The sequence below is a fragment of the Trichoderma ghanense genome (assembly GCF_004382785.1).
Source record: "Trichoderma ghanense strain CCMA-1212 chromosome Unknown scaffold_0, whole genome shotgun sequence".
Classification (NCBI taxonomy): domain Eukaryota; kingdom Fungi; phylum Ascomycota; class Sordariomycetes; order Hypocreales; family Hypocreaceae; genus Trichoderma; species Trichoderma ghanense.
In genome coordinates this window covers 1522363-1547069 of record NW_027395663.1, presented here as the reverse complement: position 1 = coordinate 1547069, position 24707 = coordinate 1522363, and the positions used below count along the sequence as shown (strand labels likewise).

Sequence of the window (24707 nt, the reverse complement as noted above, 5' to 3'; positions counted from 1 at the left end):
CATGGAGGGGTGGCAGAAAAAGAATCTCTGCGCATAAGACAGAAATGCATGGCCCCGACCAAAAAGGAGAAAAAGAACCAAGCCGCCAGCTTCGTGTCCTTTGCCCCCTTTTTTTTAAATTTCTTGCTGAATAAAGAAAAAACCACCCCAATGTGCGTCCCTAAGCAAAACAGCATCGCGTCCGTACACCGATCCCTCTCTACTCTCCAAGGCATAACAGGTATCCGTAATGTACAAACAAAGATAGGCGCTTTCGTGAAAATGAAATAGAATGAAGAGTATGATGTCGAAAAGAGGAGGATGGATGTAGAGGAAAGAAGAGCGAGGAAACGCTCCAGACAGCTTAGTCGGCGTCGGCATTGGCACGCCTCACCTTTTCTCTCAGATCGCGGTTTTCGTTCTCGAGGCCGCCGAGCCGCTGCCTTGCCGCCTGCCTGTCCTGGTTGCGCCCTTCTCGCTCCATCTTCAGCTTGTACTCCATATCCCGGAGCCGCAGCAGCCAGCGATTGTCGTTCGCCGAGCCGTCGGCATTCGACGCGTCCAAGAGGCCCAGTCCCGCCGTTCTAGAGGACGAGACCGGGATCCCAGAAGTGGATGGCGCACGCGCGGCGGATGAACCTCTGCTCTTGGAGTTGCGATCGCCTGGACCACGGGCAGCCGACGGCGAGACGGCACCTCCGTCAGAGCCACCCCCGGGAGCTTGGTGGGCCGCGCGAGCACGAACATCATTAGCAGTCCTCAGCGTGGCATTCTCCACCTTGAGCTGGCGGTATGCCTCCTCGAGGCGCAGCATCCTGCTCGAGACATCCTGGTGGCCCAGCGAGCCGGTGGCAATCGAGTTGCGGAGAATGGTCTCCAGCCGGTCCAGCTTCTTGATTCGCGCGTCCAGGTTGTTCTCGAGAGCCTGGTATTCGCGGTAGAGATCCTTCTCCACAGACTTGATCTTGGTCTGCAGGGCGGCAAACATGCCCTCGATGGTCTTGACAGCGGCAAGGAGGTTCTTGGAGAATCCTGGCAGGCGACTCGCTATGACTTCCAGCGTCGGCACCACTTGCCGGTCCACGAGGGTATTGTTATTAGCCCACTCGCGGCCGCAGAGCGAGCTCAGCTTGTGCCACAGGAGGAGGAGGAGCTCGTTCCTCTCCAGCAGCTGCTCGCGGGCCGTCTGCTCCAGCATGGCCAGCTTCCGGCGATCCTGGCCTCTCGTGGCTTCCAGCTCGCTAATGCGGACATCTTGCGTGCTGGCCGTTCGGGTGAGGTGCTGGTGTGTCTTTTGGAAGGACTCGAACTGAGACTTGGTGTTGCGGTGCGCAACGCGCTCCTTTTCCAGCAGCTCGGTGATTTTGCGAGTCTCCAGCGCGTGAGACTCCATAAGCGAATCACGCTGCTTGATGATGCGTTCCTTTTCAACCAGCGCCGCTTTGGAGGTGTCGAGCTCACGAACGGTGTTCTCGAGCTCGCGCTGCATGCGTGCAATAGACTGTGGAAAAGCAAATCCATGTTAGCATCAAGAACAAAACCGGCTGCAGTGCGTTCGATGCATACCTTGAGCAGCGATGAGCGGGTTCCGTTGAGGTCACCCAATGCCTCCCTCAGGTTATTCTCCAGCTCCAGCAGCCTCTCCTTCCACTCCGTTGCCTCCACCTCGCGGGACGAGAGGCTCTTGCGCAACCGCTTGACCTCGTCCTTGGCGTTGGCATTCTCGCGCTGAAGGTTGGCAAAAATTTGCTGCACATCTGCGTCCTTCTTAGTGGTCACATCCTCCCACTGTGCGCGCTCTTCTTGCATCCGGTTCTCCAGCTCCTTGACCCGCTCCTTTTCGTCTTCCAGGCCCCTCTGCGTGTTGGAGAGGGCCGCCTCGAGATCGCCGATGCGAATCTTGTCTGCCTCCTGCTCTTCCCGCAGGAACGAGATCTCGCCCTGGGACGACTCCTGCTGAACAGAGAGGCGCTGGTTCTTTTCGTTGGCTTCGAGGAGCTTCTGCTCCAGCTCCTCCAGCTCCTTGTTGGACGTTTCCTGCTCCTGCTCCATGTGCTGGATGCGGTGAGTCAGATTGGCCTGTTCCTCCTCAAGCCGTTGAATGTGCTGTAGCTTCTGATCCTGCTCGTCCTCCAGGCTGAGGAGGGCTTCGCTCATCTGCCGCATCTCCTTCTGCAAGCTGTCAAAGTTTTCGGATCTGTCGCGCAGTTCGATGTTCAGCTTCTCAAGCTCGGCGTCCAGTAGATCGATCTCGCCCTGTGCTTCCACCCGAAGAGCCTCCATTTCAGCCTCCATCGCTTGCTCTGCGACCAAGGCTTCGTCGCGCTCTTGCTGCAAGGCAACGAGATCCTTGCCCATGTTCTCAACCTCTTCCTGCAAGGCTAGAATGTTCTCCTCTGCTATGCGCTTCTCGTGAGAGAGCTCCTCCAAATCGCCCAAACATCTGTCCAACGTGCCTCTCAGATCCTGATTCTCGAGCATAGCCTTGCTGTACTTGTCGCGCGTCTCAGCGATCTGATTCTCCAGCTCTTCGCGCTCTGCCTCGTCCTCCGCCGTCAGCTGCCTCGTCCGAACACTGCCTCTCGAGCCCGGCCTGTCGTGGCCGCCGGCACGCGATGCGGATCGTTCCAAGAGACTATCAATCGTAGAGGGAGCAGGGCCGCCGCGCCGCTGGGCCATCTTGAGGTCCTCGATTTCCTGGTACAGGCGCTCCTTTTCGCGATTCCTCGAAGTCAGCATAGAGGTCTGGGCCCCAACCTCGCGCCGAAGCTCGGCATTCTCGTGTCGCAGCTGCTCGCTCTCCCGGCGCAGCTCGTCGACCAAGGTGCTGGCGGCGCTGAAGTTAGCATGAGATCCGTCCACGTCGCCAGACACGCTGGACATGGGCCGACCCGGCGAGGCGTTACGATCCCGCGGCTTCTTGGTGATGTTGTAGATGTTGGTCGTATGATGCATCATCCCCGTGCCGGCGCCGGACATCTCCTTCTTGAGCCGGAAGACCTCGTCCCGCAGCTTCCTGTTGTCCTCGTCCGCCTGCTCTCTGCGCGCAGTCTCCTGCTCCAACAAGTCCTTCCAGACATCCGCCTCCTCCTGGCGTCCGTAAGCGTCTCCTGACCGTTCACCGAGCGTCTTGACGATGTCCGACAACTTCTTCTTCTCCGACTCCCTATCCATCGTCTCGCTCCGGAGCCTCTCGATCTCGGTGGCATACGTTTCGACACGCTCCCGCAGAAACATGAGCTCCTCTTCCCGCTCTTGGGCCTCCTCGTTGTACATCTTGGCGGTCTGGTCCGTCGAGGAGGCAGCGCTCCGCGCAGTGCTCGGCCTCTCTTCGTCTTCCTTCTCCTTCTTTTCCAGTTCCTTGACTCGTTTTCGCAGAATCTTGTTGTCGCGCGTTGTTATCGCGAGATTCGTTCTCAGCTCAACGTTCTCGGATATCATCTCCTTGAGGCCTTCTTCCGAAAGGGTGTCGAGCCGTTTGCTGAGGAACATGACCTTCAGCTTCAGGTCAAAGTTCTCCTTGGACAGTCTCTCAATCGTGCTGCTCTGTTCCTTCAGAGTCCAGTTCTGATTGCCGCCCCCCTTGCCCGTAGTCTTGGCGCTGTTGACTGCAGTGGCGTTTGAGACGGACATCCGCGGAGTCTGTAGGCCATTTTCGAACTTGAACTCCTTCGCTACAGAATCCGGGACGTGGACGTTCTTAACGTGCTGGGCGATGACGGTATCCGTAGGAGCGGTGTTCATGCTGTCTTTGGCCTTGGGCGTCACCATCCTATAGTTGTCCCGTCCTCTGGTAGGAGTGTCCACCTCTGCCAGCGGCTCCAGTTGCCGTGTGTTGTCACCAAACTCGTCCGTGCCCATGCCAGAAGTCATGCTGCCCGTGCTTATTGAGCGCAGCAGCAGGTTCGAGGGAGCTCGAGACATGCCCGTGTTGGGCACCGCTCCGCCAGAATGTAACGCATAGTCCAGTCCCAGCCCTACGGTCCCCACGGTGGCATCACTGTCCTCTTGCGATTCGGGATTGGTTATGAAGGAGGAGGTCGAGGATCGCGAGCTGCTGAAGCGGTTGCTGCGAACGTATTTGGGGCGCCTGTTGCGCAGGGCAAGCCCAGGACTGCCGTTGGCGTCCAACGGCTCCGCGGCCTGCTGAGACTGGCGAAACGAGGAAACGGCATGGCCCTGGCCACCAGCACCAGATCCGACAGCGCCATCCTGCCCATCCTTGCCGCGCTCCTCTTGTCCTCCCGCCCGGGGGTTGTTCTGGTTGTTCTGAGCAGCGCTCGTGGCACGATTAATGGATCGAGCAGCCGCCGCTGCTGCGGGCGAGGAATCGAAATCTTCCAGATTGGACGTAGTGTTGCTCGCCCTGGTCATGTCGTCTTCGGAATCGGGATGGAAGTCAAACTGGTGCGTGTAGTCGTCCCCCGTCTTGTAGCTCGACTCGTATCGCGGCTCTGGCCTCGACTGCGACGACTTGGGCCGGGCTTCGGACTGGGCAGAGCTCTTGGCGGGCTGAGCAGACCGTTTGGTGGGCAGGTCAAAGACGAAGCTGTCATCGCCGGTTGCGCCGGCAGTCGCAGGGGCGGTGGGGATCGGGGACAAGGTCGGCAGGAAGCTCGACTCGACATCGTCAAAGTGCTCTCGGACCGCGTCCTCCGAGATGGTCTCGTCCGCGTTCAGCGTCGGCTCCAGCGCGGTCGTCTCAAAGTAGCTCTGCTCTCCCGGCAGCGCAGGCGAGGCTCCGGCGCCAGGTCTGGGCCGAGACGAGGACGAAGACGAAGTTCGCGCCGCCTCCGGGGAGAGCTTGCTGCCCGGTGGTTTAGGGGCTATCGTGGCGTGCTTGGGAGGCGTGGGCGCATTCTCCTGCTGCGGCGAGCGCGTGCTGGTTGTCGCCGTCGTCGAGTGCTCTGCTGCTAGAGCGGTGCCCATGCCGCTATTCTCGGGCTGAAGGCGACTGGACGAGGAGGAGCGAGAGTCGGGCTCCTGGGCGGTGTTCTCATCCACGCCAGCCATGGTGCATCTTGGGGCTATACTCTGTTTCCACCTGGGGCTTGGAGAGAGTCGCGAGGTGAGCCGTGAGTGCGAGAGACCAGGCAAGCGGTGGTGAGCAGAGGGTCGAGAGGAGAGGGGAGTGGTCAGAGTGGTGCCAGCTTGATGCGAGCTCGAGCCCCGTCCAGAGCCTGATGGAGCAGTTGAGCCAAAATCACCGGATCCCAACCAGAGGGCACGAATTGCTGCCCCGAGCACCTGCAGCTCAGTGCTTGCAGCGCTAAAGCCGCGGGAGCCAGTGGGATTCTAGACGCCGGTTAGGGGCTGGGCTGGCCTGTCACTGAAAGGGGGGGCCCCCGCAGAGCCTGGAAGAGGCGGTAAGGCTCTTGAACCAATCTGGACGCCATTTGATTGGATTCAATTTGACCTCATTTGACTTCATTTGACTCGATCCCGCCAAAGTGAGATGCTGCAGTAGAGTCTCGTCACTTTGCTGTGCCTTGTCACGTAACGGCCTGCTCGTGTCCGCAAAAAAGCATTATTACCATTGCTCCATGTTGGTGGGACAAGGTGATTCCCGTATTGTCATTAAGATCGCAGAGGTTCGATATATCTGAGGTACAAAATATCCGTGTTATCAATCTGCACAAAGCAGAAGAGAAGAAGAAGGGGAAGAAGGAGAAAAAGAAGAAGGGAGAATAAAAGAACCGTCATGCCAGTTTAACAGAAACAGAAAATGCTGGATTGGTACTGCAACACGATTCCCCCAGAAAGCCCTGCCACTCTCTTTACCAGGTATCAATTTTCAAATCGCCTGTCGTCCGCCAGTTTTTCGTTACAAACAGACCTTCACCGTAATTTACTTTACTTGCCGATATGGAGAAGCGTACAAACGACTTCCACGCCAAACGCCGCAGGCCTATCCAAGTCCCAAACTGTTCCAACTCATGCATCGTCACACTCGATTATTGCGAGAAAAATATAAAGGTAAATGAAAAAAGAAACGGGAGAAAGGTAGTAGGAGAGAGAAGAAGAAGAAGAGAGGAGGGTGGAAGAAGGTGAAGAGGAGGAGAAGGAGGAGGAGGAGATGTCATTACCACCACCATTTCCACGTCTTCTCCAGTGACGGATCTTTCAGCACGTCGTCCACCCAGCCGAGGCTCTCTCTCTTGTCGTCAAGCAGTCGGGCATACTCGAACAGGAGCCTCAGCACATAGATCTGCATGTCCTCTTTGCGCAAGACCTTCTCGGCCCACTCCTTGCCCTCGGTGGCAATCTTCTCCGCGACACGATCGTGGCCGTTGCGCCCCTCGTATCCGAGGAAGTACTCCATGATGCCGTAGTAGTCGAGGAAGCGGCTGTCCATGGGGACAAAGTGCTTCCACGCAACCAGGCGGCTGTCGTGCCACTCATGCCAGATGGTGGCCTTGATGGGCAGCGAGGTGGATCGCAAGAAACCGAGGTAGCGTCCAGAGAAGGAGTTTCCGTCAATGTCCGGGATGAACTTGTTGTCAAATTGCTCCGCCATCTTCATTCCCTTGGTCGGCTTGAAATAGTGGCCCGTGTAGTTGCACTTCCCGTTTTGCGGAGGCGTGCAGCTGAGATCCGTGAAGCTGATGTTGGCCCACGAGTTGATCCACTCGCCCAGTTTGCCGTCCTTCTGAGCTTGAATGTTGTACTCCTCGCTTGATGGCAGCGCAAAGTTCTCCGGCTTTTCTCCCTTTTCCACTCGCGCAACGGTCGTACCATTGCTCATGGCGACGAATCGGTGGCGCTGGAATCCACGCCAGTTGCTCGCGGTGTTCTGGCCTCCCGTTGCGACACCGCGCCAGATGGCCTTGTTGTGCTTTTCGGTCCAGGGAATGCCATGGTTGTCACCGCCAGTGAAGCGCTCCTCCTCGTTCCAGTACATGGGCGCAGGCAGCAAAATCTCGTTGTTGACTCCCAATTTAGAACCCCCAAACATGGGGAAGAGGACCTTGGAGGCAGAAGTAGAAAGCGGCTCGATGAAGATGCCCTCCAGGGCTTGCAGGTCCGGCTGGTGGCAGACCTCGGTGGAGAGCGAAAAGTTGGAGACGTAGCCCTTGTACATGTGGGGTTCGGCGTATGTCAGGTTGATGTCGGGCGTTCGGTTTGCAGTTTGCACGAGTCCTACGGATCGGGCGAGGCTGTCGGGGGCACAGCCGCGTCGAGCAATGGCCCAGTACGGCTCTGCGGTGAAAAGCATAGTCAGTATCGCGTTAAGCAACAGGAGAGCAAGCAAAGGGAATCGTCGTCGTCTCCAATAGATCAGCCACAAAGCTTCAAGAGAGGCAACCTACTTGTCTTTTCCCAGTTCTTGGCGCGCGTCTTGATCTCAACATCGCCAGTTCCCGCGCGAGGCAGCTTCTGGAATTCGCGAATAGTGTCCTTCGCCTTGGGAATCTTGACCGTCTTGGACGCATTCTTCATGTACTCGGCCATCTCCTCCCAGGGAACAACCAGCCTGGGCTCGTCCATGGCGTTGAGTGCAATGTCCATGTCCGGCAACAGATGGTCGATGGTCTTGATCATTTTCAGCCAAATCTTGGTCCAGAAGAAGTCGCTTCGCGCAGTGGCATTGCCGTCGCGGATATTGATTGTCATCTCATAGTCCCATGATTCCTTGCGAATGACAGCCGGGTCAAGCCCCCAGAAGGGCTGCAGGTCCTGGTAGATGCGGTCGAAGAAATCCTCGACAATGATTGCGTTCTTGGAGCGGGCAAACTCGAACCACTTGTCGAAGCCGGGCGGAGGGTGGCGGCCGCGGCGCTTGCGATAGGCCTGGGCAGCCTCTTCCACGGTGTTGGACTGCTTCGAGGTGAGCTCGGCAAACGTCATCTGGGCGTCGTAGACCAGCTTGTCAATGGGGTGGTCGCTGCTGGTGGGCGGCTTGAGCGGAGGTAACGGGTCGTGGATGGGCTCCTGGGCCGGTGTCGAGGTTCCCTGGGACAGCGGCGCCGTCGCGACGGGAGCCTTTGAGCCTCCCGCGGCGGCAGGGCCGCTGTTGGCATTCGAATTCGGGTAGGGCTTTTGGTCTGGCAGCGAATTGTCCGCTGGGAATGGCTGTGGCAGGCGCGAGATATCGGACGAGCTGCGGGTGAAGGTGTACAAGGCCAGTAGCAGAATGGCCGCCAAGACGCCGTACCGCACAAGGCCGGACGACCGCCGCATCGGAAATCCGGGCGACAGCATTTTCATGGTGGACGTCGGTGTTGGAGAGGTCTGCGATGCTATGTTCTGTGCCAATCACGGTACCTAGTGCTAAAGCAGACACGCGGCGTCTGGAGGTTTCACTAGGAGGTGAAGAGCGTTGGCCGCGAGTGAAGTTTTTTTTTTTTTTCTATGCGCTGTGCGTCTTGTCTGCTCCGCCAAATCGATGCTGGATGACGGAGGGGCAGTTGAGGAGAGGATAGTAGGTATCCAAGAGAAGGGCGACGTCAACGCATCCGGGCGCCGAGAAGCGCACGGAATCCAGGAGAAATAAGGTTGAGGTGAGGCTGCTTCGAGGATCGTAAACGAGCGACTAGACTCTCCGGTCTCCGTCTGGTCAACGCTGCACACGGCACAGGGCGCGGCAAGAGGTCAGCGCGAGGTGAGAGGTGATGCCGAGTCTCAGGTGAGGTTAGAAAGTGAGTGTCTGGCGGGATGGATTGGGGGCGCTCTGGAGTCGCTACAGCCGCCGCATCGCTTTCCGGCCTGGAGTGATTGCAGCCCGCGAGAAAGAGAGTCTTGATGGGATGGAAGAGGCAGAAGTTGCAATTTCGCACGAGAAGCCCAGAGGCGGGCAAATTACTATGCTCGGGCTGGTTACTGCTACCTGGATGGATGGATGGATGGGACGCTACCTACAGGTACCCAGGACTAGTTCGTCGGCACCTACTAGGTAGGTAGGCAGTTGAGCCATTGGCACTGGGCTGGCCACTATACCTGGGACGCTTGCGGCATGATTGGCCACATCGCCCATTGATTCGCCAACCCCATCTCGCAGCGAGCCAAGACTGGTGCCAAGACGACTCATGGCGCCTCTGTGACCCCTGACCGGATTGCGCTGGTGCTTGCTAGCGGGTTGCGCTGGGCTATCGCGGTGGCACCCGCTGGCAGTGGCCACAGGCGCTGCGTGCAAGGCACCAGAGCGATAAGGTGCCAGCAATGGCCTACCAAGGTAGGTACCCAACCGAGACAGAGAGCTGCTGCAAAATGAAACACCAGGCGGGCATGGATGGACTGGTTGATGCTTGATTGAGGCCGGCCAGACGGTGATCAGCTCCAGTCGAGCAAGGCAAGCACATGGGCATGCTCGTCAACATGCTCGATGGATGCAGAGTCATACATAGGATAGGTACTGTTAGCAAGCGAGCGGGTGCCGCTTCCAAAACACGACCCAACTGCCAAAGCCCCCTGCTTCGACTCAACTTACTCGCTTGCGTCACGTCACAGCATGTCGTCCCATCACCCACGCCAGACGCTGCGGAATACCTTGCCCTTGCTTTTTCTTTTCCTTCCGGCTGTTTGATTGCTCTGTCTTGGGGTGATCTTAACAGAGAGATTGCCTACTTGGAAGAGACTGACAAAAAGTAGGGCATACGGGTACCTTGAAAGAGGTGGCGAATGGCACAATGATCGCGATGCTCTTCGTCTATCCAAACCTCGTCCATCCAGCCTGTGAGACTGAAATCCTGTCCATCCCGCGGTCCGCTAATGAATGAGCTGACGATCGCTCCTCTCCCAGCCCCAGCTCACTTATTGCCAGCTCCACTCTGCGTGGTCTTGACATGCTTGCACTGGTCGAGCTGACTGGTTGACTGGCACCATTGCAGCGAAAATCCTCGAGCGATATAGCGGGTTGTGCGAGCACGCAAGACGAGCGGACCAGGGCCACAAGCAAGTAGTAGACTAGGCGGTCGAGGCACGAACACCAAGGGGGAGAGAAGAGAAAAACTCCTCCAATAAGCATGTGTGAGAATCAGTGGGAAGATGCAGTGACACAAAGGCCATGCTCGCACCTGTTGAGCAGCACGTCGTTTCCTCCGGCTCTCAAGGTAGGGCATCCGGAGCTTCTAGTTTTCTGTCTGTCCTCGAGGTGCTTCATGTTACCTCGCATCGCTTTCTTCCGACTGCCGCCCTCCGCTAGAGACAATGCCGGGTCTTTTTTTCCTTTTCCTTAGCTCTCGTCCTGGCAAGGAAGCTCCCTGTGTCCGTGTGAGATAAGGCAGTCATACTATCAAGGTAATCTACAGAGGCGGCAGTACGAGTACATCCAACACACCCCAGTGTGTTACGCTCATGATGTTATTTCATGCCGTCCTTGCCCCCCACCCTTTGGCCCCATGTTTCCTCCTTCTCGTCCCGCGGACACTACCTGCGTGTCCGGAGGCACTCCGAACCTTACTGTACGTACGAACGGAAACCTATAATACGAGTACATGATCAGACAGGCACACATGTCCGCCCCAACCGTGCCTTTTTAGCTTTCCGAGTAACTGGTTTGCAGAGGACTATTACGAGGACGCGTACGTACCACGAGCACAAAGGAGGCACGAACAATTGGAGCAACATGAAGAGCCAATCCTCATTGATGCAGAACCAGGCAGCTCCCAATCGGCGGAGCATGTCATCTCTAATCTCATCCCCCTTGTCCACGGTTTACGTGAAGACCCATCTCACCCGCAATATCAGGACCTAGACCTCTCATCTTAAATAAAGACAGAGAATAAGCTCTATACCAAGACAGATCCGACCCCCCTCTCTGCGTGTTACACAAGCCGCTGATTGCCCGGGCCACTGGTAGCGTGCAGTGGGTTATCGTAGCATTTTGGACGGGTCGATTTTTTGGACATTCGCAGCACTGAGGTGGGATGGAATGTCCGATATGTATGCCCAAAGAGGGACTGCTCTTTTGCTTGTATCGATTTCACGCAGCCGTCCTCCGATGGCGGGTTACCCCCTGCAATCTTGCCTTGTCAACGCTGCCGTCGCGTGCGTCGTCCCGATTGGCGCCCCGGCCTTGCGATGAGGTTGGGATTCATGGTGAGTGGGTTGATCGTGTTGCACAAAGATGACGGGCTGCTACTTTGCAAGGAGTCGAACAGATGCCCCGTGTGGTGCTTTGATACAATGACCTCGGCGTGGTACCTTAGGTATTCGTCGGTCTACTTCTGGGAGCCAGCGAAAACCAGGTACACCCAGACTATTCATCCACCCCCAGACAAGGGCGGGAGGAGAGGTGTAATAATATGCGCGTCCGGGCAGACACGATCGTCCCGATTTGATTACAGCAGTCCAGATAATAAAATTGCCGAACATGACAGACTTATATATGGTCTGTTTAAATGCGTAGGCGCCAACAGCAACTCGAGGCAGTGGAATGTCCCTTGATATACCTTGGAGTCCATCACGCTGCCTTCCGCAAGCTGCTACCCTAGAGGCATTGACAAGAAAATGGGCGGTGATGAATCGAGGAAGTAAAAACCATGAACTTGCTGACGTGGTGCTTGAATTTCCATCATCTGTCATCTGGCTTCGTATATGCTTCGACAAGGTTACATCCGGCTTGACAAATTGCAAAGTTCAATGTCTGACAGTAAGGATTCCTCAGCGCCAGTGTCCCCATTGTGATAAGGGACGAGTGTCATGGATATTGCTGGTCCTTGTCAACCGAAGACGCCATCACCGATGTGCAAAGAACGTATATGGAATCTCTCGAGACGGCGATGTATTTGTGGTAAGCTCTGATTCCTCGTGATAGATGACCGTTAGGAGCTACTAAACGCGCCAGTCGAGACGTTCACAACTGCTCTAATGAAAACACTCAATGGTGGTGAGGAGCTACGAGAGTCAATAAGACACGAAACTAGGCATCATTCTCCCCAGACTTATCGTGTCATCTCAGCAATCAAGTAACGGCAACTTCGACTGCCGTCTGTACCATTTCTCAGCCCATTCGCTCCGTATCCATACCACTGTGATGCTCTCGTCGCCAGGGAAGCGCCTCCAGAGTACCCACGACAGCTAGAGATCAGATAAGATCAGATCAGATCCGTGGCCTTTTAGCGGCAGCGACTCGTGGCTCGTTGCCCCTGCGCGTTGGCCTTTTTTTTGCGAACCATGATGCACGAAACATCTGTGTTGGGCATAGATGCTGCTCTTCTAGGATAGAATCGCAATTAAGAATATTTAGACTCCTTGGACGGATTGATGTGGGAGTTGCGTCCTTTTGTCTTAGCCCGTCGCTCGGAGTTATGAGCCAGTTGCCTACCATGCACTAGCGGTCGTATCTCCGACTCCCGCTTGTCCTCGGAGGATATCAAAGCCCTCGATTTAATGGATTTGTTGGCTGCGAATTTATCGAATTTATCGAATTTTCCTACATTTTTGCAATTTTATTTTATCGTCGGTGCAATATCCAGTTTCCTTGACTCATGTCTTACTGGCTGGGCCCTGCTATTACATAACGCCAATTCGGGCGGTTGGTTGGTGGAAGAGGGGTCACTTGATCGTGGTTATCAGGTGGAGGGAGCGATAGGGATAGGGCGAGGCTAGACGCGGCTTTGGAGGGGCTCCAACGTCATCCGGATTGTCCAGCACTTTTGGAGACGGTTGCGAGAATGAGACTGTGTTGTGTTGCAGTCGGCGTGTTGTCGGGATGGGATGCAGCAAGAGGAAGAAAGAAGAGTTGCTTACGGTACGTCACTAGGTATCCCAGCCATTTTTCCTATTGAAAGCGGCAGCAATACCTCTCAGCCAGCAGTCAGGTACTGCCTGTATTTCTTCACATGTGATTTTTGCCGAGCGGTGTAGATAACACCTATCTACTCAGAGATAAGCAATCCAAGCACCTCAGCCTCCCCCTTCCCTCGACAACTTACTCAGCCCAACCGGCGGCATCGACACCCATCGCCATCAGCAGCATCATCACTCAGTCTGACAAAGACCGACCTCTTCCGCCTCCCTCGGCATCTCGTCTCGTCTCGTGAACAGCAACAGCTCCCCGGCCGCTGCTGGGCGAGCCCCGCGGTGGAGTCCCCCCGGCCGCCGCGGCGTGGCATTGCCGACTCAAGCCCTTTGCTAGCATTTATTTTCCTGTTCCTTGCGCAAAGCGACTTACTTATATAGAGTCTCTGTTTTCCTCTAAGTTACTAGTTCCGTCCTCTGCTCAACTCCCCTTTACCTCTAAGTTACTAGCCCGAATCTGCGCCAGAGACACACGCGCACACATGGATTCCAACGCTTTCTCTTGACCTGCCCAATTGTACGGGCCTAGCCCACGGCCTTTGCAAAATGGCGCTCTCAGACAAGCAGCACGCAGGCCCAGACGCAGCCGCCGGCCCCCCTTGGAGCCCAGGAACCGCCCTCTGATAGGGGACGCCCATGTGACCTGAGGTCTATATCTAGGTTCCGGTCGCTGCCCGCCTCGCCGAAGCCCCAGATTCAAACTCTTCTCTGCAGCTCCTCCAGATACAACAACATATCTATACTGTGCTATCCGTCGATTCTCTTCTCTCTTGCCAACTTTTGCAACTTGAGATAGAGAATCCCACAAGTTGCTTATAATCTACGCATCTTTGCTCTTCGATCTCCGTTTCTTCAAGTGCAAACCAATCGCCCAAAATGAACACCAGCACCGTCAAGAGCCGCTTCCTCCCACACCCCGAGGACCTCGGTATTGTCACCGTGGGCTTCTCTGGTGGTCAGGTACGCGTCCCACTACTCTGTTGCAAAACTCACGCGTCTTTGCTCCCATCTTTACCCCCATTTTGGCCTCAATGCGGCTCCCCCGCAGATTCCGAAGCTTGATGCTAACTGATTACCCAACAGCAAAAAGCCGGTGTTGATGCAGGCCCTACAGCTCTCATTGAGTCTGGTCTCTTGACCCAGATTCAAGAGGAGCTCGGCTACAAGCTGCACGGCGACGAGCAGGTCAAATTCTACAACGACCTGACTCCTGCCTCCGATCCCGACTATCGCGGCATGAAGAACCCCCTCCTTGTCTCGGCCGTCACCCGAAAGATTGCGTCCGAGACATACGAGCACTCCTCCAAGGGCCGCCTCACCCTGACGCTTGGTGGCGACCACAGCATCGCCATTGGCACCATTGCCGGAACCGCCAAGGCTACGCGTGAGCGTCTGGGCCGCGAAATCGGCGTCATCTGGGTCGATGCCCACGCCGACATCAACACTCCCGAGACGAGCGGCAGTGGTAACATCCACGGCATGCCTGTTGCCTTCCTCACCGGCATTGCCAAGGAGGAGAAAGAAGAGTACTTTGGCTGGATCGAGGAGGCCATGCGCCTGAATGTCAAGAAGCTGGTGTACATCGGTCTGCGTGATGTGGACGCTGGCGAGAAGCGTATTCTGAGAGAGCATGGCATCAAGGCCTTTAGCATGTTCGACATTGACCAGTAAGTGCCTGATCTTATCCGTCCCTTTCCGAACGTACCCATACGAGAGCTAACCCTTGGATTTCTTACTAGCCACGGAATTGGTCGCGTCATGGAAATGGCCCTCGCTCATCTTGGCGACGATACCCCCATTCACTTGTCTTTTGACGTGGATGCCCTCGATCCCATGTGGGCGCCCAGCACCGGCACCCCCGTCCGAGGGGGTCTCACTCTCCGCGAAGGTGACTACATCTGCGAGGTTGTCCACCAGACAGGCAACCTGGTCGCCATCGACATGGTGGAGGTCAACCCTAGCCTCGCAGCTACCGAGGCTGGAGCACAGGAGACTGTGAGAGCAGGTTGCTCCCTTGTGCGATGCGCACTCGGCGAGACCCTGCTGTAGGCCAGTGAAAGGGAAGAGCTGGGTTTTATTGGACTGTTATGATTCTGGTTTGATGGTGTTTTTGCTGAAACAGATACCTTGTGTGCAATGTATGGGAACGGGAAAGGAAACGGCATGATTTATGAGATCCGTTTTCGAGGGTAAAAACGGCACGTTGCATTGAAGGGCTGCCCTTTTCTAGACAATGGTAGACGGAGGTATGCCAAGGCTAGAATGGCTAGAATGCAATGCTTTCATACTGTATATGCGAGACCTCCTTTTGTTGCAATGATTTCAAACTGTATATGCGAGATCACGCAAGTAGAATGTCAATCCATTAAAGAGATCGTCAAAGTATTGACAAGAAATCATCGTTGTATCTATCAACAAGTTGCTTTTATATGCTCATCGCTCTTCTATTCGCAACGTCACGATGCAAACCCGGCCAGCCGCTTAGTAAACCTCAAGCACATATCGGCCCTCCTCCTTCAGCCTCTCAATCTCCTTGGTAGGGTCAACCTTCTTGCCCGACGCCTGGGCCTCGGCGGCGATGGCCTCCTTCAGCACGGCGGTGACGTCCGGCACGGGCCAGGTGGGGCCGCAGAGGTAGAAGCTGCCGCCCTCCTTGATGTACGCCTGCGCGATGCTGTCCAGCGTCTGGCGCATCCTGTCCTGGATGTAGATCTTCTTGGGCTGGTCTCGCGAGAAGGCGCTTCCGATGAGCGTGACGACGCCGGCGGCTAGGTAGGCCTCCCACTCCTCGCCGTAGAGGTACTCCTCGCGCTGGTGGCGGGAGCCGAGGTACAGCAGGATGGAGCCAATCTCCTTGCCCTGGGCCTTCTGCATGGCGCGGTACTGCACGAAGGCGCGGAAGGGCGCCAGGCCGGTTCCGAGGCCCGCCATGATGAGCGGCGCCGTGTCCTTGGTCGGCAGCTTCATGACGGAGGGCTTGACGGAGACGGTGACGGCGGCACCGGGCTGCAGGCGGCTGAGGTAGCGCGTGGCCTGGCCGACGCGCGTGCGGCCCTTGGTGTCGACCCAGTCGACGACGACGATCATGAGGGAGACGCTGTTGGGCGTGACGGCCTGCGCCGAGGCGATGGAGTACTCGCGGCGCTTGAGCGGGCTGACGATCTTGATGAGGTCGTGGAAGCTGGGGCGCGCAGAGCTGAACTCCTCGAGGATGTCGACGTAGGTCACGGTGTCGACCTCGGAGCGGCGCTTGAACTCGGCGGCGCCGTCGTTTCCGCCCAGCGCCGCCAGCTTCTTCTTCTCAGTCTCGTCGGTGGCAAACTCGGACAGGGCCTCGTAGAAGCGCTTCGGGGGCTTGCCGAGGATGTCGACGTTTTGCGTGAGCGCCTGGAACACGGTGCGGACCTCGAGGGCGTCGGGGTCCTCGCGGGAGGGCACCTGGACAAGCTCCGCGGGGTTGAGGCCGTAGAACTCGATGAAGGCGTTGACTTGCTCCTCGTCGTTCTCCGCATGGATGCCCAGGGCCTCGCCGATCTTGTACGTGAGACCAGAGTCGCCAAGGTCGAACTCGATGTGGAAGATGTTACGGTCGTAGTCCGAGGGCGTCAGACGGCGGTTCTCCTTGACCCGGACGGTGGAGGTCTTGACCGAGAGCTCGGGACGCAGCGTCGTCTGCGTGCCATAGGCCTCCTTGAAGACCAGGCCCTTGGCGGCAACTTGCCAGTCCTGGAGCTTCCAGGCCTCTTCGGTCTCCTCCTTCTCGAAAGGAACAAAGGCATTGGTCTGAACGTCAGTGGGCAGACTGGGGTGGACGAAATCAGGCTCAACCTCTGCCCAGCTGTCGGGGATCTCCAGCTCGGACAAGACCTGGTCAAGAGCGCTGCGAGCCTCCTGCACATGAGACTGTGCTCCAATGAGCGCTGCGAAGTCCTCGGGACGGCTGTCTGGCAAAGCAACTTGCATGAAGGCGAGCTCGAGGAGCAGCTTGGCGACTGAGGCATCCCTCTCGAAAGCGGGAGAGACGGCAGGGTCCAAAACGAAGACTCGAAGATCCTTCTCCCGGATTGTCTTTCGCACGGCAGCTGGAAGTCGCTTTTCGACATCGGCCTTGTTGAAGTTTGGCAGCTTGATGAGAAGCTTGCCACCAGGGACGACGTTGGCCAGCACGTCGACATCCTTGAGGATCTTTTCGTCACCAACAACCACGGTTTCGGCTGCAGTAACGGAGTAGGGCGCTTCCAGCTCGTACTTGGACGCACGAACATCAGTTCGGACAATGCCGCCCTGGGTGAAGTTGTCGTACGTCTCAAACACCTGAACGTTGTTGGTGTCTTCCTGGGCAAGGAACTTGCCAAGGCCGGCGGCCGACTTGGCAGACACGGAGTTATCGAGCTCCCAAAACGTGAACTCTTGGGGCTTGATGAGAAGAGAAGGCAGAGGCTTGGCCTCGTCGTCATTTCCGAAAATCTTGTGCAGAATGTTGACCAGGCCTTGCGGGGTCAGGGACTGAGCAGGGGTGTACTTAATGTCCAGAACTTCGGGTTGCTGCTCGAACTTGCCGGCGAAGGTAACGGCTGTGAGCACATCGCCGTACAGCGCAGACTGTGTGGCCTCGTCTGCCACAGCGGCTTCGCTGTTGACCTGGCCGAGCACGGCAATGGTGCGAGCAGAGGCGGGGATGGCCTTGAGGAAGGCTTCCTCAATGAAGGGCCGGTAGACACGAACATTGATGACGCCGACCTTGGCTCCGTCTCCGGCAATCTTCTTGATGGTCTCCTTGGCGACCTGAGTCTCGACGCTTCCAAGGGCAACCAGGACGACATCGGGAGTTTCGTGTCCGTGGTATTCAAAGGGCTGGTACACAGTGCCGAGCTCGTCGTTGAAGAGCCTCAGGAGCTCCAAGACTTTGCCTGCAGTGTCGAGGTGCTGGTTCAACTTGCCAGCCTCCTTGACGAGTGTGTCGTAGACATTGGCCACACCGGTCTCGCTCAATGCGTCAACCACTCGCAGAGTCTCCCTGGGCAGGCGAATGCCGTCGTAGATGTGCAGAGTGGGGACAACGCTGGCCAGCAGTGTTGAGAAGATGGACATGTGCTGAGTCTCGTACACGGAGGAGCTGGCGACTAGGCCCAAGCCAAGATCTTCAGCGAGCCTCAAAGCAACATCATAGTCGGAGACGAGGCCGTTGGCGGCGCTGTAATCGGCGGCAGCGACATGAGCCACAAAGGGGCTGGAGAGGTTGTAGAGAAGGGAGAGCTGGTCCAGGGTTCCACGGAGGTTCTGGAGAGACCCCGACGGAGCCAGCAGCGTCTGAGGGATATGGCGCTTGTTGACGTCAAAATCCGGCGAGAAGATGTAGCCCAGGGCGAGGGCACCGGCACCTGTTCGAGTCTGAAGGGGCAGGACATCAGGGGCGTATCCGTGAACGTTCTTGCTCTCGTCGGCAGCCCACTGCTTGGCAGAGGAGTCAAGGCCAAAGGTGGGAGGAGAGTAGGAGAAGATCTTGTCGGAGAGCTTGTACGCAATCTGCTGGACAAGCAGCTGGGCCGTCACATACGTCGGGCCAGAGATGTCCGCCAGAGGCACCTGCTTGCCAAACGGCAGGGTGGAGGATTCTTCAACCTTGGACGACATTTTCGAAAGAGTGTGAGGCGTCTTTCCAAAGGCTGAGTCTGGATGATAATCGCAGACTATGAAGAAGAAGAAGAAGAAGAAGAAGAGCTGGGGAACAGAGGAGAGGAGGAGGAGAACGAGAGAACGGACAAAGAGGCGGTTCGGGGAGCAATTAAGCCCATAGCAATCGTGGATCGCCCCGGACGGGAGCCAGCCACGGATTTGTCAGGGTCCATCTTGCGCGCAAATGAAACGCCCATTCTCTTGCTTTTCCTCTGCTCGAGGAGTATTCGAGATCCAAATTGTTGATACTGGGACCGAATCACGCAATTCCCTTAGGCCCCTTTGGGACTAGCGCCGATGATGCCACTCGCCGAACCCTCCCCGAAAAGACGGGAAAGTCCACTTTATTTTGCGTGAAGCGATTTGATTGGTGCGGGTCATCGGTCAGGTTTCTGAGAGCAGGACCGACTTCCGACATGAGTGAGGAAGGAAGTTTTGGCTCTTGATGCTGGGAAAGAGAGGGCGAGATGCCGCTGGTCGTCTTGCTTGCTCCAATAAGAAGATACCGAGGTAGCATCATCATGAGCATCAGCTTTGTTGTAATGCTGGCTGTTTTGGCTGTGCGAGGCCGTGGGAGATGTGAGTTGTGCAGTGTTGCTTCATTAGAAGACTTTGAAGAGGTTGCATATGCAGAAGCCACGTGAAAAAAACGAGTGCTAACAATAGTGTCGTAGATGAGACTAACCGGCCAATGGAGAGTGGCAAGTCGCGCAAAATCAATGTCAGTCACGCCTCCAGGCAAGACGGAGATTTTAGAGTCCAGAACTCAAGGAAGTTTACTCGCAATCACCGCGCGCAACAAAGTTGCCAAATGAATGTACATGTAGACACATGCCGATGCTGATATGTTCTCCCCGCCAAGTATCCTATTACCTTAGTAGGTAGTTATACCTGTGATGGCGCATTGGTTGTCATTCCACACGTTGACGCACAACGCATTCCACCAAGCTCGGCAATCTCTAGCACAATACCTGGAGACGAGTAAAACTCGAGAGCTTTATTTCAGACGATATCTTTATTTTGCGACTTGGGTCGTAGAGAGGCGAACTGCTAAAAGACTTACAAGAAGCGTCACGTGATCCGGTGCAAGATGACGTCGGCCTCTGTGTGTCAGCAAATCGGCACAAATGTCGCGATGCCACGAGCTTCAGCAGTCATGAGCCCATGTTCGCTCTTCGACGCCTCTTGAGGGACTTGTGCCTGGTTGCGCCACAGACGCATCTGCCGCGGCTTCTGCAGACCATCAGCTCCCCCCATCGATGTTTTGGTCTACATCCATACATTCTCCAAGCGTGGCCACCGTGTGACACTGTGAGGGACCAACAGCCGCCGCTTTGCATCGATCCCTGCTGCTCGATATCTTCGAGGCGATTCTGCAGCCTGCAGCCGGTGAGCACGGTGAAGAGGCAAGGCTGACAAACGTGAGGGACCGGCTGATGCTACCAATAGTTCCAGGTAAAGCCCTTTGAGTTTGCGTGGCTTTTGCGGGATACTGTACACCAAACGACGTCTGCTCTGGTTAGCCAATGACGGCCGTTTCTTCAAAGTCAAAAGATGATCCCTGCCTCTTCAACTCCTGCGACATTTGTGCCGATTTTAGCGTCAAAAGTGAACCAGGAGCCGCTGCTGCTGCAACTTATAAATAATCGACCAGGACAGCAGCATCTGAGAAAGCATTCCTCTCTTCTTCATTGCAGCATTTGATTCACTCTAGGCTGTGTACTGCAACCTCTGATTCTTTGACGTCTCTTGGTACGAAAAAAAAAAGCAGCACCATCATCACGCATCACCCGCAAGTGAGGGTGTATCACGGCCACCTTGTACAACACAACATCGACTTGGGCCTCTTTTCAACATATCCCACCCGCCAGACGCTTCCATCACTGCCACTACGGCTGTAGAACCAGCACATGCTGCTTCTTGGGTGCTCTGAGCACTGCTAAATCGCCGTTTGGTGAAACGATACGGCAGGTCGCACACGATGGCTCCGTCCACTACGGCTACGACGGCCTATCTGCTGGGCAACCTCCACTGCCCATCATGTGTGACGCTCATCAAGTCTCTGCTGCAGGAGACGTTTGGTGACAAGATCGTTTGGGTATCACCAAATCTGGTGACATCCATTGTGACGGTTGAGCACGATGACTTCTCCCCCGACTTTGTACGTGCCATGGGCAAGACACTCGAAAACGTCGGCTTCGAAATCTGTGGAGTCGATACCACTGCCTCTGGCGCCGAAGACCTCAACAACGCTCCGCAAGGGGATATGCCTGTAAGCCACGGCATTTTTGAGAGCTGGTCTAGTTTATGGGCCCAAAAGCAGCCGGCGCCGGCGGCCGAAGCCAGCAAGGCTGCGCATCTGGAGAATTGCGAGGCGTGTCGGTCTCACAAAGCACACGACGACGAGGACGGCGGTAGCATCGACCAAAAACTCAAGCAATCGTCCTCATCCACGAGCCTTCGCAAGGATCCGCTCACCGGCACAGTGCCGCTCGATGGCGTTGTCACTGGTGACGGAAACCCGCCCCCGTTATGGCGAGCGACGATATCCGTTGGCGGAATGACCTGCGCGGCTTGTACCACCGCCATAACAAACGAGTTACAGAAGTTCCCCTGGGTGTCAAAGGTTGCCGTCAACCTTGTGGGGAACAGCGCCACAGTCGACTTCTTGGGCGAGGGTAAAGAAAAGGATCTTGTGGAGGCGATTGAAGACATTGGCTATGATGCCACGATCGACCAGGTTGTTAATGTCAACGAGAAGAAGCCCCTGTCGGATGAGCGACAAGTGGAAATCAGAATCGATGGCATATTCTGCCCTCGCTGCCCTCGGAGAATCAGCAAGACCGTCAGTAGCTTCAGCGCACATGGGGTCCGCATTCTGGCTCACCCGTCCATGGAGCATCCGATTCTGAAGCTGCGTTACATTCCGAACGCGCCCCAGTTCACCATCAGGCACATCCTGAGGAGCATCGAGGCGACAGACCCGTCGCTCCGCGCGAAAATCTACCACCCCCCGACGCTCGAAGAGCGGTCGAGGGCCATCAGGGCGAAGCATACCCGGCAGCTGTTTTACAGACAAGTCTTGACCATTGTGCTCGCCGTTCCGACATTCGTCCTCGGCATTGTCTACATGAGCCTTGTGCCAGACTCCAACTCCACGAAGCATTTCCTGATGAAGCCGTGGGTATCTGGCCTGAGCCGTGTAGAGATTATACTCTGCCTGCTTGCCACCCCGGTGTACTTCTTCGCAGCCGACGTCTTCCATGTGCGAGCCATCAAGGAGCTGAGGACGCTGTGGCGGCACAGCAGCCGTACGCCTTTCCTGCAACGCTTCTACAGATTTGGTAGTATGAACATGCTCATGTCACTGGGAACGAGCATTGCCTACTGGTCGTCCATCGGCCAGATGATAGCGGCCGGAGCCGACCGCAACAAGGCTGACATTCCCGACGATCGCTTCTACTTTGACTCGGTCGTCTTCCTGACCCTCTTTCTTCTCGCTGGTCGACTGATCGAGGCGTACAGCAAGTCCAAGGCAGGCAATGCAGTTGAAGCCCTGGCCAAACTAAGACCGACCACTGCTCTGCTGGTAGAGCAGGATAAGCTGCAGGGTCAGATCACCACGACGATAGACATGGACCAGCTGGAGCACGGAGACGTTATTCGGGTGCCTCACGGCTCTTCGCCGCCCGTCGATGGCGTCATCTTAACCGGCGAGACGACGTTTGACGAATCGAGTCTTACGGGCGAATCACGGCCCATCAAAAAGGGTGAGGGAGATGAGGTATTCGCGGGAACCGTCAACAAGGGAGCTGCAGTAATTGTCAAGGTCACGGGGACATCGGGAAAGTCCATGCTTGATCAGATTGTCGAAGTCGTCAGAGAAGGACAAGCCAAGCGGGCACCGATGGAGCAAGTGGCGGATCTCATCACGTCCTACTTCGTCCCCGTGGTGACTCTCATAGCCATCATCACTTGGGCCGTCTGGATGGCGCTCGCATTTTCACATGTGGTGTCGAGCGACGAGCTGGGTTCGTCGGGTGGTGCAACTGCGTTTGCCTTTCAGTTTGCCATTGCCGTGTTTGTTGTGGCTTGCCCGTGTGGACTCGGGTTGGCTGCCCCAACTGCCATCTTCGTTGGAGGAGGGCTCGCAGCCAAGTACGGAATCCTGGTCAAGGGCGGCGGCGAGGCATTTGAGAAGGCAAGCAACGTGGGCTGCGTCGTCTTTGACAAGACGGGGACGCTCACAGTGGGGGGAGAGCCTCAGATTACCGATTCTGATCTTTTCCCTGACAAGGCCGTCGAGGGACTTGATGAGCAGACTCTTCTGTCTGCCATGAAAGCTACGGAGGAAAACAGCAGCCACCCTATTGCGAAAGCCATTGTTGCATTTTGCAAGACGGATGCCAAGCAAGTGGAGCTCGAAAGGATCGAGGAGGTGCCGGGCAAGGGCATCACCGCCAGCTGTAAGACGCAGCCTTTCGACATTGCGGTGGGCAACGAGAGTCTGATGCGAGACCTGTGCGTCTTACTCTCACCCAAGGTCCAGAACCTACTGGAGACGTGGAAGCAGGAAGCCAAATCCGTCGCCCTCGCCGCAGCGCGACCTCGTGATAGCAGCCGATGGACGGTCGCTGCCGTGCTCTCCATCTCGGACCCCATCCGCCAGGAGACGCCCCCGGTGCTTGAGGCGCTGCAGAAGCGTGGCATCGAGGTGTGGATGCTGTCAGGCGACAACGTGACGACGGCGCAAGCTGTAGCCCAGAGGGTGGGCATTCCTGCATCCAACGTGTTCGCAGAGGTGCTGCCCTCGGAAAAGGCGGCCAGGATCAGCTACCTCCAGGCGTCGATGAACAGCAACGGCCGCCGCCCCATGGTCGCCATGGTGGGAGACGGTATCAACGACTCGCCGGCGCTGACGACGGCGGACGTGGGCATCGCCATCGGGTCGGGCAGCGACGTGGCCATCTCGAGCGCCGACTTTGTGTTGGCCACGTCGAACCTGCACTCGGTGCTGACGCTCCTGGACCTCAGCCGCGTCGTCTTCCGCCGCATCAAGCTCAACTTTGGATGGGCGGCTGTGTACAACGTGTGCGCCATCCCCATTGCGGCGGGATGTCTGTACGCCGTCAGGACGTCGAGCGGATCCCACGTCAAGCTGGATCCTGTGTGGGCGTCGCTGGCCATGGCTCTGTCGAGTATCAGCGTGGTGCTGAGCAGCCTGAGCCTGAGGACCAAGATTCCGTGGCTTGGCTTTCGCAACAAGCAAGTTGTGTGATGCTTTTTTTTTTTTTTTTTTTTTTTTTTTTTTTTCTTTTTTTCCGTATGTATTGGGGGAGTTTGGATGGACAGTATGTCAGCAAGGCATCAGCTTTTGTTATTTTTACTTCCTTGCGTACGGCGCAAGGGCACGGGTTAACTATGGGGTGTATTTCTTTGGTCAGAATGAATCAGGAGTTGATAGTTTCGCATACATCCTTATGCTCTACCTAGTCTAGTGTAATCCATATCCATATCCAACCCATCGATCCCATCCTGCCCTCGTCGGTGTTGATGTCTAGTTCTTCCCTCTGACCAAGTCGGCCTCATCATCAGGGCCCCACCCGCCTGTCAAGACAATTATAGCTACATACGTCCAGTACAAAGGAGTAGGATCGCGTCTACCAGACATTTACTCCCGCGCGGCACCGCAATCCTTGCCAATAACCGGACCAACAACTCTCGCGGGAGTCGTCCCCATTCGGCAGCGAAGACTCCCGACTCGGGCCCGAAAGACAGGCGGTGCGGCTGAGACGCGGGCCCAGAAAGTTTGACGGGCTCAGGATCTCCTTCCAACGGGGCTTCTAGTATTCTTTTTTTTTCCATTTTTTTTTCCATGCAAGTGTAATCCTTCTCGCTGCATACATACATACCCCTTACCCCAAACTTTCAGCTGTCCATGGAAGGGGGCACTTGAACTGAAAGTACCTACCTTTCACCATTCCATCTTTTCCATCTTCTTTCTCTGAAATATCTTGGATTTTAGTTCTTCGGATGGAATCATCTGTGTGCCTGACGGAACAGGGGTGTGTGTGTGCGTCGTTGCGTTCTTATATGTTTGGGGGGGGGGGGGGGGGGGGGGGGGCGGGGGGGGAGGAGGCGCAGCAAAGAAACAAGGGCGGATATAGCATTTAGGTCATCGGGTCTACGTCTGCCGGACTGACAAGGTGAGGAAAATACCCAACTTGGTACCTCACCTCGGGCATGCACTGTACGTACGCTCCGACACGGATTGTTTAGCTGAGCTCAGCTGAATAGTATGGGGAATTGAA

The 24707-nt window shown here is 56.3% G+C and overlaps 6 protein-coding genes across 6 annotated transcripts; 3 read left to right on the top strand and 3 right to left on the bottom strand.

Annotated features, from left to right (window-relative positions):
* Positions 1–343: 343 nt before the first annotated feature.
* Positions 344–4992, bottom strand: CCMA1212_000533 (Anucleate primary sterigmata protein B; the record flags this gene model as incomplete). Its single annotated transcript, XM_073697999.1, has 3 exons — positions 344–1480; positions 1546–4962; positions 4984–4992. 3 exons carry the CDS (start codon positions 4990–4992, stop codon positions 344–346), a joined length of 4563 nt encoding a protein of 1520 aa, XP_073563192.1.
* Positions 4993–6061: 1069 nt separating this feature from the next.
* Positions 6062–8287, bottom strand: CCMA1212_000532 (Beta-1,2-xylosyltransferase 1; the record flags this gene model as incomplete). Its single annotated transcript, XM_073697998.1, has 2 exons — positions 7290–8287; positions 6062–7179 (listed from the first exon to the last, which is right to left on the bottom strand). Exons 1-2 carry the CDS (start codon positions 8185–8187, stop codon positions 6062–6064), a joined length of 2016 nt encoding a protein of 671 aa, XP_073563191.1. The 5' UTR covers positions 8188–8287.
* Positions 8288–13596: 5309 nt separating this feature from the next.
* On the top strand, positions 13597–14769 carry CCMA1212_000531 (uncharacterized protein; the record flags this gene model as incomplete). Its single annotated transcript, XM_073697997.1, has 3 exons — positions 13597–13680; positions 13804–14387; positions 14460–14769. 3 exons carry the CDS (start codon positions 13597–13599, stop codon positions 14767–14769), a joined length of 978 nt encoding a protein of 325 aa, XP_073563382.1.
* Positions 14770–15201: 432 nt separating this feature from the next.
* Positions 15202–18354, bottom strand: CCMA1212_000530 (Sulfite reductase [NADPH] flavoprotein component; the record flags this gene model as incomplete). Its single annotated transcript, XM_073697996.1, has 1 exon — positions 15202–18354. One exon carries the CDS (start codon positions 18352–18354, stop codon positions 15202–15204), a length of 3153 nt encoding a protein of 1050 aa, XP_073563381.1.
* Positions 15467–18517, top strand: CCMA1212_000529 (uncharacterized protein; the record flags this gene model as incomplete). The annotated part of the gene is made up of 5 exons (XM_073697995.1): positions 15467–15472; positions 15520–16662; positions 16771–17757; positions 17848–18366; positions 18410–18517. The coding sequence occupies 5 exons, from the start codon at positions 15467–15469 to the stop codon at positions 18515–18517; spliced, it is 2763 nt and encodes a 920-aa protein (XP_073563203.1).
* A 1860-nt stretch (positions 18518–20377) lies between these two features.
* On the top strand, positions 20378–23674 carry CCMA1212_000528 (putative copper-transporting ATPase HMA5; the record flags this gene model as incomplete). Its single annotated transcript, XM_073697994.1, has 1 exon — positions 20378–23674. The coding sequence occupies one exon, from the start codon at positions 20378–20380 to the stop codon at positions 23672–23674; it is 3297 nt and encodes a 1098-aa protein (XP_073563204.1).
* Positions 23675–24707: the final 1033 nt, after the last annotated feature.